Source organism: Haliotis asinina, chromosome 16, assembly GCF_037392515.1.
Source record: "Haliotis asinina isolate JCU_RB_2024 chromosome 16, JCU_Hal_asi_v2, whole genome shotgun sequence".
Taxonomy (NCBI): Eukaryota; Metazoa; Mollusca; class Gastropoda; order Lepetellida; family Haliotidae; genus Haliotis; species Haliotis asinina.
In genome coordinates, this window is record NC_090295.1 from 14,447,208 (window position 1) to 14,464,714 (window position 17,507).

Genomic DNA, 17,507 nt, shown 5'->3' on the forward strand with positions numbered 1-17,507 from the left:
GTCATTACAACAGGTGGAAGAGAATATGACATATGCCGGGCACGAATTCGAAGGACTGTGCTTCAAAATAGTTCAATCCTACGAGAGTGGGTGAGTTTAGTTTTACGCCACTCTCAGCAATATTCCAGCTATATGGCGGCTGGACCAGACAATCCAGTGATCAACAACATGTGCATCGATCTGCGCAGTTGGGAACCGATGACACCTGTCAACCAAGTCAGCGAGCCTGACCACCCGATCCCGTTAGTCGCCTCTTACGACAAGCATAGTCGCCTTTTATGGCAAGCATGGGTTGCTGAAGGCCTGTTCTACCCCGGGACCTTCACGGGTCTCCTACGAGAGCACAATGCTGCATCTTTTGTTGCATAGATTATTATTATCATTATTGCAAACATTTCTCATGCCCATGAAAATCCAGGTTAGCATGGGTATTCAGTGGCTAAAGGGATCGGATGGTCAGGCTCGTTGACTTGGTTGACACACGTCATCGTATCCCAATATTGTGTAGATCGGTGCTACCGCTATTGATCACTGGACTGTCTGGTCCAAACTCTATTATATGCTCACAACCGCCATATATCTGGAATATTGGGGAGTTAAACAACAAACATACAAGACATGCACGTAAGTGCACGTGTTATGACGGGACATATATATAGCTGTATAGGAACACTTGTAGATGTTACTCATTTTTAAGTTTAGTGTTATGTCTTATCAAATCTGGCAAACAAGACATGCATGCAAATGCACGAGTATGATGGGACATAGCTGTATTAGGACACTTGTTAATGTTACTCATTTTTAAGTTTAGAGTTATATTTTCCCAAATACGCCCCATTTAATGCAATCACCCTTTTCTATGCCCAGAAATAATCACACGTTGGTGCACACAAAGACTGAATAACACGTGGGTATTATATTTTAAGCAGGACATGTACTATACTGGGCTAATATCACTGTGGTAGAAATATCATCCAGCACTGTAAAGACACACAAACCTGACTGCTGCTAATCAAGTCGGGCTTTCAGTCACCTTCAGTGTTTATTCTCAAGAATGTTTGTGATATTTGCAAGTTGTCATATCCTATGAATTAGATAAAAAAATTATGTGCATACATACCAGGTAAACTTTTACGTAAAAGAGAAAGAATTGTTAAGTTTTGTCTACAGTTTTCTTCCTTGGAGGTGCTATCTGCTTTTGCGTCTTCTCTTTTCAAATGTAATTTGATAAAACTAAATGACATCACATGTTCTTGGCAAACGTGTACCGACACAGACATTGACCTAGATATGCAACACATGTCGTATGTAATATTCTTGTAAATTTAGCACTGTAAGAGGTACAATTCTACGGACACATTTTATTTCCTTAAAGACGTCACTAGTTCTGAATATAACATTTGCAATTTACATCTCTAAGCTGACAAGCTGACTATTAATGTGCAAATTATCATTGTTTGTGTTTGGCAAACATGTACCGACGCAGGTACTGACTTAGATATGAAACACATTTCACATGTAGTATTCTTGTAGATTTAGCACTGTAAGAGGTACAATTCCATAAACTCATTTTATTTTCTTAAAGATGAACTGCAATTTACATGTCTAAGCTGACAAGCCGACAATTAATGTGTAAATTATCAATGTTTATGTTTTGGTAAACATGTACCGACATAGACATTGACTCAGATGTGAAACACATTTCACATGTATTATTCTTGTACATTTAGCACTGTAAGATGTACAATTCTATTTTTGTTGCACATTGACAAGGTATAAATCGAGATCATATATTGTCTGTGTATCTTGAGTTTTATAATAGTCATGAATGTGTATATTGCACTGTTATACTTCTGATAAAGCACATACTATACTGAGGTAGCACCTACATGTGAAGCCTAAATTTACCTTCCAAGTATATTCCTTTGCCTATAGCTTAAGGAGGCTAGTTTAGATATGAAATATACCTAAGGTTTTGACAGTTATTTTAGTCTGCTTAGGAGAGTTTGTAATGTTGGGTGTTCGTGTTCGGCGATCTCTGGAGTACCATTCTGTGTTGTCGTTAGCGTGTGCAGTGCAGTAGCATGTGTTCTGGTGTGTCTGTTTCGTTGCAGCGTGTGCATTTATCTATTCGTTGGTTACATTTCATGTCGATGGGAATTCAATTTGTGTGACCTGGTGGTAGTTTGCATATAAATGAGAACTTGTATATGATTAGATACCAGTGGATTGATAAAGAACATTAAGGGATAGACATAGAACATCAATGGATAGTTAAAGAACATCAGTGGACAGATAAAGAACATCAATGGATAGATAAAGAAACAACATCATTGCATTGATGTGGTGGCAGACATAGCTATGGGGATCAGAGCTCCAGATAAGCTTTTGTCCACGTGGGTATGATACACATACATATGAACCTAAGTGGATATTTCTATTTTCAAGTGGGTATCTATACTCTTAGATGTATTTTAAAGTTTGAGGATTCATTTCAAACAAATATAACACGTGCCACATTTCTCATTCATTTATTATATAAGACAAAATCCTCCCAATAATGCTAAATAATGGCTAATCTAGTGCAGCTTTATCCACTTGTGTTGTAAGAAATAATATATAACAGCATCCATTTTGGCGATACCAATATGGATATTAGATGATATAACAGCCATGACTTAACTATTACATTCATTTGTAATTTTCAAAAGACTTGTTCCCATCGTGTTGTTTCACTTCCATGTCGCGAATAGGTAATGATACAAGTTCATTTAAAATATCATCGCTAATTGATTCTGATTGTGAATCACAGTACTTGCCTATTAATTCATCCACCAGTCCACTGATGAAGTAGTTTTCTGGTTGTAAAGCGTAAAAACTAGATATCTTCCTTTGAGCGTGTAGAAGCTTTCTGCCATACTTTCTCACCATAATAGATTTGTTTAGACAGAAAACAGTTATTTGAGTTGGTCCCTATTATTTTATAGATGGGCCAATATGTGAGGAGGTTAACATACCACGATTGATATTCTATATCTGTTGCTCATTTCATTTGCGTTAGAAATAATCAAGCTCTTTTATCGCGAATATTTAGAGATGGATAAACGTTTATAGGTTTGAATTGATACGATCACACAACATGATTTTGATGCATTGTTATCTTGATATAGCGTAAACGTCAGTATTTCGTATTTTTGCATTCTCTGGCATTTACTTTTCTTGAGTATTTCACCTTTTCTATAGCGTATTTTACGCAAATACGCAGCTTAACTGGAGCTCTGGGTTGTGACCAGTTATAGGATATATAACTGTATACAATAATTTATGAAAGTCATCCTGGTTCATTGACATGTAAATGTACAATGTGGTGGAGATGAAGACTATGAATGGAGAGTAACGTCATTTAAGTGAATATCCCATGTATGGATTGTACTCGGCTTTTTTGGCTGTTTTTTGGCGTGGCAATCTGCCTATGAGCCCCCTTGAATGCGGACGATGGGCCGTTCGCTGTTTACCATTAAACTTCATTGTACCTACTGCTGTGCCTGATATAGCCTGGAAAAGTGTCACCTTTTCAGCATCTGTCAGTATCTTTCGAGTAGAAACCTTTGAGGAATAATACGAGATGTCAAGCAGACTGAACCGAATTTGGAAGAGCAGTTCACCAAGAATTTTCCTCAAATTCGAATCGTTTACAGGCTCGTTTTGACGTTTACATTCCGCCTCTGCCCAGCGAAGCATTGCCTCGATGACGTAGCGTTCCTCACAAGCCAAAGAGTCGGAGGAAATGACGTCAAGAACACATGTGCGCGAGAGCTGAATGAATCCAGTTGTTCGCAACACGTCCGTCCCATGTTGGTGAATGAAAGAGAGACAACTCTGGTACAACTGTGGCTCGTCAAAGAAATGAGCTTGTTCGAACAAGGAACACACGTTGTCGACAGACATCATATTCTTGACGAGGTCCAAGCACTTGGTCAACAGAGACTGGACGTTGTACTTCTTGGAACAGTAAAGGACAGAGAGCACGTTGTCCGAATTAATGAGGACTTCATCGCAGTACAGGTAGCTGAAACAAACAAAAGAAGCGTGTCGGATCCAGGGTTTTTCAGAACAGTGTGTGTTAATTCCAAATACTAGGGAGAAGTGCTCCTCGGGTAGTGTTTGCCCTCAACCCTGAAAAGCTGGTGGCCCTAAAGACCCACAGCCTAGATTTTCGAAGCTAGTGCTTAGTGCTTAGAAAGTTGTAAGTACTCTACATTAACATGAACTTACGACCATCTAAGCGTTATGAGAGCGTAGACAGGTTGTGAATCCTGATCAGAATGTGTAGGCAGGTGCGTAACTACCAATATAAAAACACCGGGTTTACATATGATCATGGATAAAAAGATTGGGCATGCCCTCAGTACTATCTAAAAATAGAACTTTGCAATCTTTCGGGCTTTCAAGAAAGAAGTGGCTGGCAATACGTCTTGCACGCCCTAAGTAATTCCCAGTATACGAAAATGTGACTACTAACAAACTTAGGTAAAGAGTGTAATTCAACCCTAATCACTGACTAGTTTTCATCTGCAGAAAAACCAACATCCACGTCAAGATCTAAGTCTTCTGAAAAGTCTGAATCCGGATGCTCAGGGTTTTCAGTTATTGTTGATGAAAATGCTGTCGGCTCCTGATCCTTCTCTAGATCCACCCGTGATGTGTCACATACTATTTTCAAAAATGGTCAGAGTTTCTGATTTCGTGTATTCCCAAAGCGAGAACAAGTAAGGCATGGATTCAAACACTAGTTTGCGTTTAACAAACTTTCTTCATAACGACTTTTTCAAAATTGTTCTACGCTCCCTTTCAGAAAAATATACCAGTCTCGTCTGAAAATGTAAGCGACAAAGAAATGATAACGGCCATACCGTAAGAATATCTTGAAAGGTTCAATCTCTATATCAGGAACATCGACGTCATTACTTTGTGGAATCGACCCATTGAACATGGTGAAAAAGACGTCACTCCTGGCACCCAGCACATACTTGTGGGCACCTACGGGAGACCTCGACTGCTCGACCTTGAACTTGACGTCACACGCAAGCTGTTGATCAAACATCCGTCTGTTACTTCCAATGACGGTGTCTTCGGGGTTGTCAACGGGAGCCGAAGTTGCAGGAACTGTGGAGTTGAAAATACTCGGAAGATGTTTATTCTTATATGTATTAATATAAAGGCTTGAGCAAACTAGGAGGTAATGAATTAAAATCAGCAGAAGTGTGCGGGTATGCTGAACTTTATCTTCATAATCCGCTTCGAGTGAGTTTCGTTTTACGCCGCTTTTAGTACTATTCCAATAACATTACGACAGGGGACACCAAAATTGGCTTCACACAATGTACACATGTGAGGAATCGATCCCAGGTCTTAGGCGCGACGAGTGAACACGTTACCCACTTGGCTACCCCATCGCCCCTGGTTAAAGTATGGAGCGTGGATGTTAAGAACGGGTGCGGGATATCATCTGATTTCGACTTTATCTCTACACTTGACCTAGAAGGCCAGACGTTTGTACAAAAAATGAGGGTAGTGCAATTGCGAGGATCAGCGTTCAAATGTGACAAGCAGGTAGACAAATTGAATACTATGGGCAGGGAGGTGAAAGACTGACCTACAAGTTCAACACATTTCTGGGGTGAAAAACGTAAGGTTTGATTAAACCGCACGTTAAAGAAGTCGGGCTGTGCAGTTTTCGATCAGGCTTCCAGAATCACGAGTGTCACCCCTTGTGTATTTTATGTAGTGAGTGTTATAAATCCATTTCTTCACCGATTTCGTTCAAATTTGAAATATATGTAAATTATAGCACCTAAAACATTATACGATTGCAAAAAATTAGATTTATATTTTTTAAAATTATTGTCCAAACAGAGATTCGAACCCCTGTGGCCAAGTGCAACATCACCTAATTTTGACACTATCTCTACACTTAACCTAGGAGTAATTGTGCCCGCCGTAATCACCAAAATTAGTCAAGGCACGATATGCATCTGGGAAACACAATTAACATTCCCCTATCAATGCTATAGTCTGTTTATTTACCTCCTGTTGACTTCCACTGAAGATGACACAAGAATGAAGAAAGCTCTTTGATGGGAGAAGTCGTGTTCAAGATGTACGAGGTAGGGGTCGTAATCATTCGTCACCACTCGCCCGTTTCGGTAACCTCGCTATTCGGCTTGTCCCGGAAAAAACACGCGTTGGTCACGAGTGGGTCGTAATGTTTCTATCGATTGTTTCTCAAGGATAATCAAAATTAATGTAATGCAGGAAACACAACCGGCATTTTTTGTTGGATTGTAGACTGACATGATGCGAATATTGAAAGTTCGAGGATAGATTTGAATTATGAGAGTTTATTTAGGAATACGTGTTTATGCAGAGAGTCCAATGTTAGCACAAGAATTGTCATGTCAACAGTTGCGCAGTTTCCAAGGTAGGTCACTCCATGGTAGCCATGTTTGATAATTGGAGTCGATGACCATATGAAAGTAAATCGATGAGTAACAAGTTCGAGGATAGATTTGAATTATGAGAGTTTATTTAGGAATACGTGTTTATGCAGAAAGTCCAATGTTAGCACAAGAATTGTCATGTCAACAGTTGCGCAGTTTCCAAGGTAGGTCACTCCATGGTAGCCATGTTTGATAATTGGAGTCGATGACCATATGAAAGTAAATCGATGAGTAACAAGTTCGAGGATAGATTTGAATTATGAGAGTTTATTTAGGAATACGTGTTTATGCAGAAAGTCCAATGTTAGCACAAGAATTGTCATGTCAACAGTTGCGCAGTTTCCAAGGTAGGTCACTCCATGGTAGCCATGTTTGATAATTGGAGTCGATGACCATATGAAAGTAAATCGATGAGTAACAAGTTCGAGGATAGATTTGAATTATGAGAGTTTATTTAGGAATACGTGTTTATGCAGAAAGTCCAATGTTAGCACAAGAATTGTCATGTCAACAGTTGCGCAGTTTCCAAGGTAGGTCACTCCATGGTAGCCATGTTTGATAATTGGAGTCGATGACCATATGAAAGTAAATCGATGAGTAACAAGTTCGAGGATAGATTTGAATTATGAGAGTTTATTTGGCAATACATGTTTATGCACAAAAGCTCAATTTTAGCACAAGAATTGGCATGTCAACAGTTGCGCAGTTTCAAAGGTAGGTCACTCCATGGTAGCCATGTTTGATAATTGGAGTCGATGACCATGTGAAAGTAAATCGATGAGTAACAAGTTCGAGGATAGATTTGAATTATGAGAGTTTATTTAGGAATACATGTTTATGCAGAAAGTCCAATGTTAGCACAAGAATTGTCATGTCAACAGTTGCGCAGTTTCCAAGGTAGGTCACTCCATGGTAGCCATGTTTGATAATTGGAGTCGATGACCATATGAAAGTAAATTGACGACTGTCATGCCGAAGAGAGGATTTGATTGGTGACATGGGGAGAATATGAAGCAAATTCTCGTTTGTTGCACCTTTACTTTGTTGGAATATTGCTCAGTGTGGCGAATAACTCACAGACCATGTATACGAGGATGCTTTTATAAATGTGCAATATGTGGTGGCTGTCGCCACAGCGAGTAAACGAGTTTAGCACTCAACAATGTCTCCACCAATATGGCTATATGTATAATCGTATCATTTCCCTTTTCCATTGCTTTAATTAGCATTAATTTTAATTCACAAACTGATCCATGAAGATGCTTCATTGATTCGACTGAAGGCAAGATGTCAACATGAAAGTAGTTGACCGTATATTATGGACAAAAGTCAGATCAATACCAATAAATGGATGGGAATACATTTAACCCTTGTCCCACGACAACTTCTTTATAAGTCTCCCTTTGTCATACTTATATTAGCCGCAAACTATTTTCAGGAAAATATATTTCGACGCAAATGTGGTGAAAAATTTACATATGTAACATACCAACCTTGTTGAAACAAGAAGAGGATTTTCGGCTATTTCAGTGTTTACAGCACAGAGTATGTACTCACGTGACTCTGTGAAATTTTCTGCGAGAAAGTCTAGACCGAGACCGCAGAGTGAAGTGAAATCATACATTAACTTTTGCGATAGGCTACTTTTTAATGACCACCCAAGGCAAAGTCACATCAGTTCGCCCTTTTTGCTCGAACCAATATTGCAAATGTCAGTGGGAGAGATGTTGTGGCTACTTTGCAGAACGAACCCTCGGTAAGCAAAGTAAAATTTGTGAGAGTAAAGAATAGCATTGCCTTCCCGTATAATAAAGTCGTGCTGGTGATACATCTTGCCAACAACGCAGTTGCACCCAAATCGAAAGTGAAAGCAAACTCCGGTAATGTCGTGTCGGGGTCACGTGCAGGAGTCATGGGACATTTTATCTGGGTGTGTTGCACTTGTTATTAGGTTTGGGAAAAGGCGAGCTGAATTCAACAAGATCAGTCGTTTGCTGTTGATGGTTATGTATAAAACAAGAAGCCGCATGATCAAAACACTCTCACGCTGTGCGGAGGTAAAAGTATGGCTCAACACATACAAAATACCCGGATGTGGCAAGCGGCTACAGATTCGCCTCAATGATGTTATCAACGCTATTTTTGTAGGAAACACATGGTATTTTGTGTGAAATAGGTGAATATATCTTTATCACTCAAGGTTAGCAAAATCAAAACTTTAAATGATATTTAAGATACAAATTACGTTTTTGTCTTACATCGTGGAAAACCCCTAACACCGGGGTACAACACTGTTCACAATAAGAAAGGACGTATCTAAGTTTATACGACAATTCAGTAGAGACTGGGTTCCCAATCCCAACGCGCAATCAGGTCATTACAACAGGTGGAAGAGAATATGACATATGCCGGGCACGAATTCGAAGGACTGTGCTTCAAAATAGTTCAATCCTACGAGAGTGGGTGAGTTTAGTTTTACGCCACTCTCAGCAATATTCCAGCTATATGGCGGCTGGACCAGACAATCCAGTGATCAACAACATGTGCATCGATCTGCGCAGTTGGGAACCGATGACACCTGTCAACCAAGTCAGCGAGCCTGACCACCCGATCCCGTTAGTCGCCTCTTACGACAAGCATAGTCGCCTTTTATGGCAAGCATGGGTTGCTGAAGGCCTGTTCTACCCCGGGACCTTCACGGGTCTCCTACGAGAGCACAATGCTGCATCTTTTGTTGCATAGATTATTATTATCATTATTGCAAACATTTCTCATGCCCATGAAAATCCAGGTTAGCATGGGTATTCAGTGGCTAAAGGGATCGGGTGGTCAGGCTCGTTGACTTGGTTGACACACGTCATCGTATCCCAATATTGTGTAGATCGGTGCTACCGCTATTGATCACTGGACTGTCTGGTCCAAACTCTATTATATGCTCACAACCGCCATATATCTGGAATATTGGGGAGTTAAACAACAAACATACAAGACATGCACGTAAGTGCACGTGTTATGACGGGACATATATATAGCTGTATAGGAACACTTGTAGATGTTACTCATTTTTAAGTTTAGTGTTATGTCTTATCAAATCTGGCAAACAAGACATGCATGCAAATGCACGAGTATGATGGGACATAGCTGTATTAGGACACTTGTTAATGTTACTCATTTTTAAGTTTAGAGTTATATTTTCCCAAATACGCCCCATTTAATGCAATCACCCTTTTCTATGCCCAGAAATAATCACACGTTGGTGCACACAAAGACTGAACAACACGTGGGTATTATATTTTAAGCAGGACATGTACTATACTGGGCTAATATCACTGTGGTAGAAATATCATCCAGCACTGTAAAGACACACAAACCTGACTGCTGCTAATCAAGTCGGGCTTTCAGTCATCATCAGTGTTTATTCTCAAGAATGTTTGTGATATTTGCAAGTTGTCATATCCTATGAATTAGATAAAAAAATTATGTGCATACATACCAGGTAAACTTTTACGTAAAAGAGAAAGAATTGTTAAGTTTTGTCTACAGTTTTCTTCCTTGGAGGTGCTATCTGCTTTTGCGTCTTCTCTTTTCAAATGTAATTTGATAAAACTAAATGACATCACACTAACATTACCCTCGACATAGAGTAAATGTTGGGTCAGTTCATCTGGGATAAAACGTCCTGGTGATGTGAAAACTCAGACAATATGCGTGAGTGAGTGAGTGAGTGACTGTTGAAGCGTGACGCCGCCTGCAGCAATGTTCCAGCAATATCAGGAGACACCAGCAATGGCCTTCAAGTATTTTGTCAACGTGGGGAACCGAACCCGGATCTTCTATGTGGCCCAATACCGCTAAAACTGCAAGGCTACCTCACTGTGCAAGAGTAAGCAAGATCAACTTGGGCCAGTTTGTGACTTGCCTACAGGCGAAACTGGATCGGGGAATTTGCTACCAATAAGTTTGAACAATACATTTTCCACAAACAAGTAAGGAGAAAGGAACATATATATACTGTACGGCAATGTACAAAGAATAATAATAAGCCTAATTTTACTTCGACTGCAATGTTGTTAATAAATCCCTAATATAAACACTATCATTGAAACGATTATAATGTTCTTGGCAAACGTGTACCGACACAGACATTGACCTAGATATGCAACACATGTCATATGTAATATTCTTGTAAATTTAGCACTGTAAGAGGTACAATTCTACGGACACATTTTATTTCCTTAAAGACGTCACTAGTTCTGAATATAACATTTGCAGTTTACATCTCTAAGCTGACAAGCTGACTATTAATGTGCAAATTATCATTGTTTGTGTTTGGCAAACATGTACCGACGCAGGTACTGACCTAGATATGAAGCACATTTCACATGTAGTATTCTTGTAGATTTAGCACTGTAAGAGGTACAATTCCATAAACTCATTTTATTTTCTTAAAGATGAACTGCAATTTACATGTCTAAGCTGACAAGCCGACAATTAATGTGTAAATTATCAATGTTTATGTTTTGGTAAACATGTACCGACATAGACACTGACTCAGATGTGAAACACATTTCACATGTATTATTCTTGTACATTTAGCACTGTAAGATGTACAATTCTATTTTTGTTGCACATTAACAAGGTATAAATCGAGATCATATATTGTCTGTGTATCTTGAGTTTTATAATAGTCATGAATGTGTATATTGCACTGTTATACTTCTGATAAAGCACATACTATACTGAGGTAGCACCTACATGTGAAGCCTAAATTTACCTTCCAAGTATATTCCTTTGCCTATAGCTTAAGGAGGCTAGTTTAGATATGAAATATACCTAAGGTTTTGACAGTTATTTTAGTCTGCTTAGGAGAGTTTGTAATGTTGGGTGTTCGTGTTCGGCGATCTCTGGAGTACCATTCTGTGTTGTCGTTAGCGTGTGCAGTGCAGTAGCATGTGTTCTGGTGTGTCTGTTTCGTTGCAGCGTGTGCATTTATCTATTCGTTGGTTACATTTCATGTCGATGGGAATTCAATTTGTGTGACCTGGTGGTAGTTTGCATATAAATGAGAAGTTGTATATGATTAGATACCAGTGGATTGATAAAGAACATTAAGGGATAGACATAGAGCATCAATGGATAGTTAAAGAACATCAGTGGACAGATAAAGAACATCAATGGATAGATAAAGAAACAACATCATTGCATTGATGTGGTGGCAGACATAGCTATGGGGATCAGAGCTCCAGATAAGCTTTTGTCCACGTGGGTATGATACACATACATATGAACCTAAGTGGATATTTCTATTTTCAAGTGGGTATCTATACTCTTAGATGTATTTTAAAGTTTGAGGATTCATTTCAAACAAATATAACACGTGCCACATTTCTCATTCATTTATTATATAAGACAAAATCCTCCCAATAATGCTAAATAATGGCTAATCTAGTGCAGCTTTATCCACTTGTGTTGTAAGAAATAATATATAACAGCATCCATTTTGGCGATACCAATATGGATATTAGATGATATAACATCCATGACTTAACTATTACATTCATTTTTAATTTTCAAAAGACTTGTTCCCATCGTGTTGTTTCACTTCCATGTCGCGAATAGGTAATGATACAAGTTCATTTAAAATATCATCGCTAATTGATTCTGATTGTGAATCACAGTACTTGCCTATTAATTCATCCACCAGTCCACTGATGAAGTAGTTTTCTGGTTGTAAAGCGTAAAAACTAGATATCTTCCTTTGAGCGTGTAGAAGCTTTCTGCCATACTTTCTCACCATAATAGATTTGTTTAGACAGAAAACAGTTATTTGAGTTGGTCCCTATTATTTTATAGATGGGCCAATATGTGAGGAGGTTAACATACCACGATTGATATTCTATATCTGTTACTCATTTCATTTGCGTTAGAAATAATCAAGCTCTTTTATCGCGAATATTTAGAGATGGATAAACGTTTATAGGTTTGAATTGATACGATCACACAACATGATTTTGATGCATTGTTATCTTGATATAGCGTAAACGTCAGTATTTCGTATTTTTGCATTCTCTGGCATTTACTTTTCTTGAGTATTTCACCTTTTCTATAGCGTATTTTACGCAAATACGCAGCTTAACTGGAGCTCTGGGTTGTGACCAGTTATAGGATATATAACTGTATACAATAATTTATGAAAGTCATCCTGGTTCATTGACATGTAAATGTACAATGTGGTGGAGATGAAGACTATGAATGGAGAGTAACGTCATTTAAGTGAATATTCCATGTATGGATTGTACTCGGCTTTTTTGGCTGTTTCATGCCGTGGCAATCTGCCTATGAGCCCCCTTGAATGCGGACGATGGGCCATTCGCTGTTTACCATTAAACTTCATTGTACCTTCTGCTGTGCCTGATATAGCCTGGAAAAGTGTCACCTTTTCAGCATCTGTCAGTATCTTTCGAGTAGAAACCTTTGAGGAATAATACGAGATGTCAAGCAGACTGAACCGAATTTGGAAGAGCAGTTCACCAAGAATTTTCCTCAAATTCGAATCGTGTACAGGCTCGTTTTGACGTTTACATTCCGCCTTTGCCCAGCGAAGCATTGCCTCGATGACGTAGCGTTCCTCACAAGCCAAAGAGTCGGAGGAAATGACGTCAAGAACACATGTGCGCGAGAGCTGAATGAATCCAGTTGTTCGCAACACATCCATCCCATGTTGGTGAATGAATGAGAGACAACTCTGATACAACTGTGGCTCATCAAAGAAATGAGCTTGTTCGAACAAGGAACACACGTTGTCGACAGACATCATATTCTTGACGAGGTCCAAGCACTTGGTCAACAGAGACTGGACGTTGTACTTCTTGGAACAGTAAAGGACAGAGAGCACGTTGTCCGAATTAATGAGGACTTCATCGCAGTACAGGTAGCTGAAACAAACAAAAGAAGGGTGTCGGATCCAGGGTTTTTCAGAAGTGTGTGTGTTAAGTCCAATTACTAAGGAGAAGTGCTCCTCAGGTAGTGTTTGCCCTCAACCCTGAAAAGCTGGTGGCCCTAAAGACCCACAGCCTAGATTTTCGAAGCTCTCTTAGTTCTTAAAAAGTTGTAAGTACTCTACATTAACTTGAACTTACGACCATCTAATCGTTATGAGAGCTTAGGAAATCTAGGCCCTAAACCATAACAGGTTGTGAATCCTGATCAGAATGTGTAGGCAGGTGCGTAACTACCAATATAAAAACACCGGGTTTACATATGATCATGGATAAAAAGATTGGGCATGTCCTCAGTACTATCTAAAAATAGAACTTTGCAATCTTTCGGGCTTTCAAGAAAGAAGTGGCTGGCAATACGTCTTGCACGCCCTAAGTAATTCCCAGTATACGAAAATGTGACTACTAACAAACTTAGGTAAAGAGTGTAATTCAACCCTAATCACTGACTAGTTTTCATCTGCAGAAAAACCAACATCCACGTCAAGTTCCAAGTCTTCTGAAAAGTCTGAATCCGGATGTTCAGGGTTTTCAGTTATTGTTGATGAAAATGCTGTCGGCTCCTGATCCTTCTCTAGATCCGCCCGTGATGTGTCACATACTATTTTCAAAAATGGTCAGAGTTTCTGATTTCGTGTATTCCCAAAGCGAGAACAAGTAAGGCATGGATTCAAACGCTAGTTGGCGTTTAACATACTTTCTTCATTATGATTTTTTCAAAATTGTTCTATGCTCCCTTTCAGAAAAATATACCAGTCTCCTCTGAAAATGTAAGCGACAAAGAAATGATAACGGCCATACCGTAAGAATATCTTGAAAGGTTCAATCTCTATATCAGGAACATCGACGTCATTACTTTGTGGAATCGACCCGTTGAACATGGTGAAAAAGACGTCACTCCTGGCACCCAGCACATACTTGTGGGCACCTACGGGAGACCTCGACTGCCCGACCTTGAACTTGACGTCACACGCAAGCTGTTGATCAAACATCCGTCTGTTACTTCCAATGACGGTGTCTTCGGGGTTGTCAACGGGAGCCGAAGTTGCAGAAATTGTGGAGTTGAAAAAACTCAGAAGATGTTTATTCTTATATGTATTAATATAAAGGCCTTAGAAAACTAGGAGGTAATGAATTAAAATCAGCAGAAGTGTGCAGGTATGCTGAACTTTATCTTCATAATTCGCTTCGAGTGAGTTTCGTTTTACGCCGCTTTTAGTACTATTCCAATAACATTACGGCAGGGGACACCAAAATTGGCTTCACACAATGTACACATGTGAGGAATCGATCCCAGGTCTTAGGCGCGACGAGTGAACACGTTACCCACTTGGCTACCCTATCGCCCCTGGTTAAAGTATGGAGCGTGGGTGTTAAGAACGGGTGCGGGATATCATCTGATTTCGACTTTATCTCTACACTTGACCTAGAAGGCCAGACGTTTGTACAAAGAATGAGGGTAGTGCAATTGCGAGGATCAGCGTTCAAATGTGACAAGCAGGTAGACAAATTGAATACTATGGGCAGGGAGGTGAAAGACTGACCTACAGGTTCAACACATTTCTGGGGTGAAAAACGTAAGGTTTGATTAAACCGCACGTTAAAGAAGTCGGGCTGTGCAGTTTTCGATCAGGCTTCCAGAATCACGAGTGTCACCCCTTGTGTATTTTATGTAGTGAGTGTTAAAAATCCATTTCTTCACCGATTTCGTTCAAATTTGAAATATATGTAAATTATAGCACCTACAAACATTATACGATTGCAAAAGTCTAGATTTATATTTTTGAAAATTATTGTCCAAACAGAGATTCGAACCTCTGTGGTGGATGATAAGGCCAAATGCAACATCACCTAATTTTGACACTATCTCTACACTTGACCTAGGAGTAATTGTTCACGCCGTAATCACCAAAATTAGTCAAGGCACGATATGCATCTGGGAAACACAATTAACATTCCCCTATCAATGCTGTAGTCTGTTTATGTACGTCCTGTTGACTTCCACTGAAGATGACACAAGAATGGAGAAAGCTCTTTGATGGGAGAAGTCCTCTTCAAGATGTACGAGGTAGGGGTCGTCATTCGTCACCACTCGCCCGTTTCGGTAACCTCGTCATTCGGCTTGTCCCGGAAAAAACGCGTTGGTCACGAGTGGGTCGTAATGTTTCTAACGATTGTTTCTCAAGGGTAGTCAAAATGAATGTAATGCAGGAAACACAACCGGCATTTCTTGTTGGATTGTAGACTGACATGATGCGAATATTGAAAGTTCGAGGATAGATTTGAATTATGAGAGTTTATTTAGCAATACATGTTTATGCAGAAAGTCCAATTTTAGCACAAGAATTGTCATGTCAACAGTTGCGCAGTTTCCAAGGTAGGTCACTCCATGGTAGCCATGTTTGATAATTGGAGTCGATGACCATATGAAAGTAAATCGATGAGTAACAAGTTCGAGGATAGATTTGAATTATGAGAGTTTATTTAGCAATACATGTTTATGCAGAAAGTCCAATTTTAGCACAAGAATTGTCATGTCAACAGTTGCGCAGTTTCCAAGGTAGGTCACTCCATGGTAGCCATGTTTGATAATTGGAGTCGATGACCATGTGAAAGTAAATTGACGACTGTCATGCCGAAGAGAGGATTTGATTGGTGACATGGGGAGAATATGAAGCAAATTCTCGTTTGTTGCACCTTTACTTTGTTGGAATATTGCTCAGTGTGGCGAATAACTCACAGACCATGTATACGAGCATGCTTTTATAAATGTGCTACGCAAAATGTGGTGGCTGTCGCCACAGCGAGTAAACGAGTTTAGCACTCAACAAAGTCTCCACCAATATGGCTATATGTATAATCGTATCATTTCCATGTTCCATTGCTTTAATTAGCAAACTTTTTGCTTTTAATTCACAAACTGATCCATTAAGATGCTTGATTGATTCGACTGAAGGCAAGATGTCAACATGAAAGTAGTTGACCGTATATTATGGACAAAAGTCAGATCAATACCAATAAATGGATGGGAATACATTTAACCCTTGTCCCACGACAACTTCTTTATAAGTCTCCCTTTGTCATACTTATATTAGCCGCAAACTATTTTCAGGAAAATATATTTCGACGCAAATGTGGTGAAAAATTTACATATGTAACATACCAACCTTGTTGAAACAAGAAGAGGATTTTCGGCTATTTCAGTGTTTACAGCACAGAGTATGTACTCACGTGACTCTGTGAAATTTTCTGCGAGAAAGTCTAGACCGAGACCGCAGAGTGAAGTGAAATCATACATTAACTTTTGCGATAGGCTACTTTTTAATGACCACCCAAGGCAAAGTCACATCAGTTCGCCCTTTTTGCTCGAACCAATATTGCAAATGTCAGTGGGAGAGATGTTGTGGCTACTTTGCAGAACGAACTCTCGGTAAGCAAAGTAAAATTTGTGAGAGTAAAGAATAGCATTGCCTTCCCGTATAATAAAGTCGTGCTGGTGATACATCTTGCCAACAACGCAGTTGCACCCAAATCGAAAGTGAAAGCAAACTCCGGTAATGTCGTGTCGGGGTCACGTGCAGGAGTCATGGGACATTTTATCTGGGTGTGTTGCACTTGTTATTAGGTTTGGGAAAAGGCGAGCTGAATTCAACAAGATCAGTCGTTTGCTGTTGATGGTTATGTATAAAACAAGAAGCCGCATGATCAAAACACTCTCACGCTGTGCGGAGGTAAAAGTATGGCTCAACACATACAAAATACCCGGATGTGGCAAGCGGCTACAGATTCGCCTCAATGATGTTATCAACGCTATTTTTGTAGGAAACACATGGTATTTTGTGTGAAATAGGTGAATATATCTTTATCACTCAAGGTTAGCAAAATCAAAACTTTAAATGATATTTAAGATACAAATTACGTTTTTGTCTTACATCGTGGAAAACCCCTAACACCGTGGTACAACACTGTTCACAATAAGAAAGGACGTATCTAAGTTTATACGACAATT

At 39.4% G+C, this 17,507-nt stretch overlaps 2 protein-coding genes across 2 annotated transcripts; both read right to left on the reverse strand.

The window, feature by feature from the left end:
* Window positions 1-1,554: 1,554 nt before the first annotated feature.
* On the reverse strand, window positions 1,555-8,369 carry LOC137268239 (BTB/POZ domain-containing protein 6-like). Its single transcript, XM_067802777.1, has 3 exons — window positions 8,298-8,369; window positions 4,914-5,166; window positions 1,555-4,069 (listed from the first exon to the last, which is right to left on the reverse strand). The coding sequence occupies exons 1-3, from the start codon at window positions 8,329-8,331 to the stop codon at window positions 3,400-3,402; spliced, it is 957 nt and encodes a 318-aa protein (XP_067658878.1). The 5' UTR covers window positions 8,332-8,369; the 3' UTR covers window positions 1,555-3,399.
* A 4,396-nt stretch (window positions 8,370-12,765) lies between these two features.
* LOC137267640 (BTB/POZ domain-containing protein 6-like) lies at window positions 12,766-15,250 on the reverse strand. The gene is made up of 3 exons (XM_067802118.1): window positions 15,245-15,250; window positions 14,300-14,586; window positions 12,766-13,435 (listed from the first exon to the last, which is right to left on the reverse strand). The coding sequence occupies exons 1-3, from the start codon at window positions 15,248-15,250 to the stop codon at window positions 12,766-12,768; spliced, it is 963 nt and encodes a 320-aa protein (XP_067658219.1).
* Window positions 15,251-17,507: the final 2,257 nt, after the last annotated feature.

Bases quoted from the DNA above. Each gene is read 5' to 3' on its own strand.
- LOC137268239 (XM_067802777.1), bottom strand. From the start codon at position 8,331: ATGTATCACCAGCACGACTTTATTATACGGGAAG. The intron at 5,167-8,297 runs GCAATGCTATTC...TCAACTCCACAG, and splicing joins CGACTTTATTATACGGGAAG to TTCCTGCAACTTCGGCTCCC. The intron at 4,070-4,913 runs GTATGGCCGTTA...TGTTTGTTTCAG, and splicing joins CCTTTCAAGATATTCTTACG to CTACCTGTACTGCGATGAAG.
- LOC137267640 (XM_067802118.1), bottom strand. The intron at 13,436-14,299 runs GTATGGCCGTTA...TGTTTGTTTCAG, and splicing joins CCTTTCAAGATATTCTTACG to CTACCTGTACTGCGATGAAG.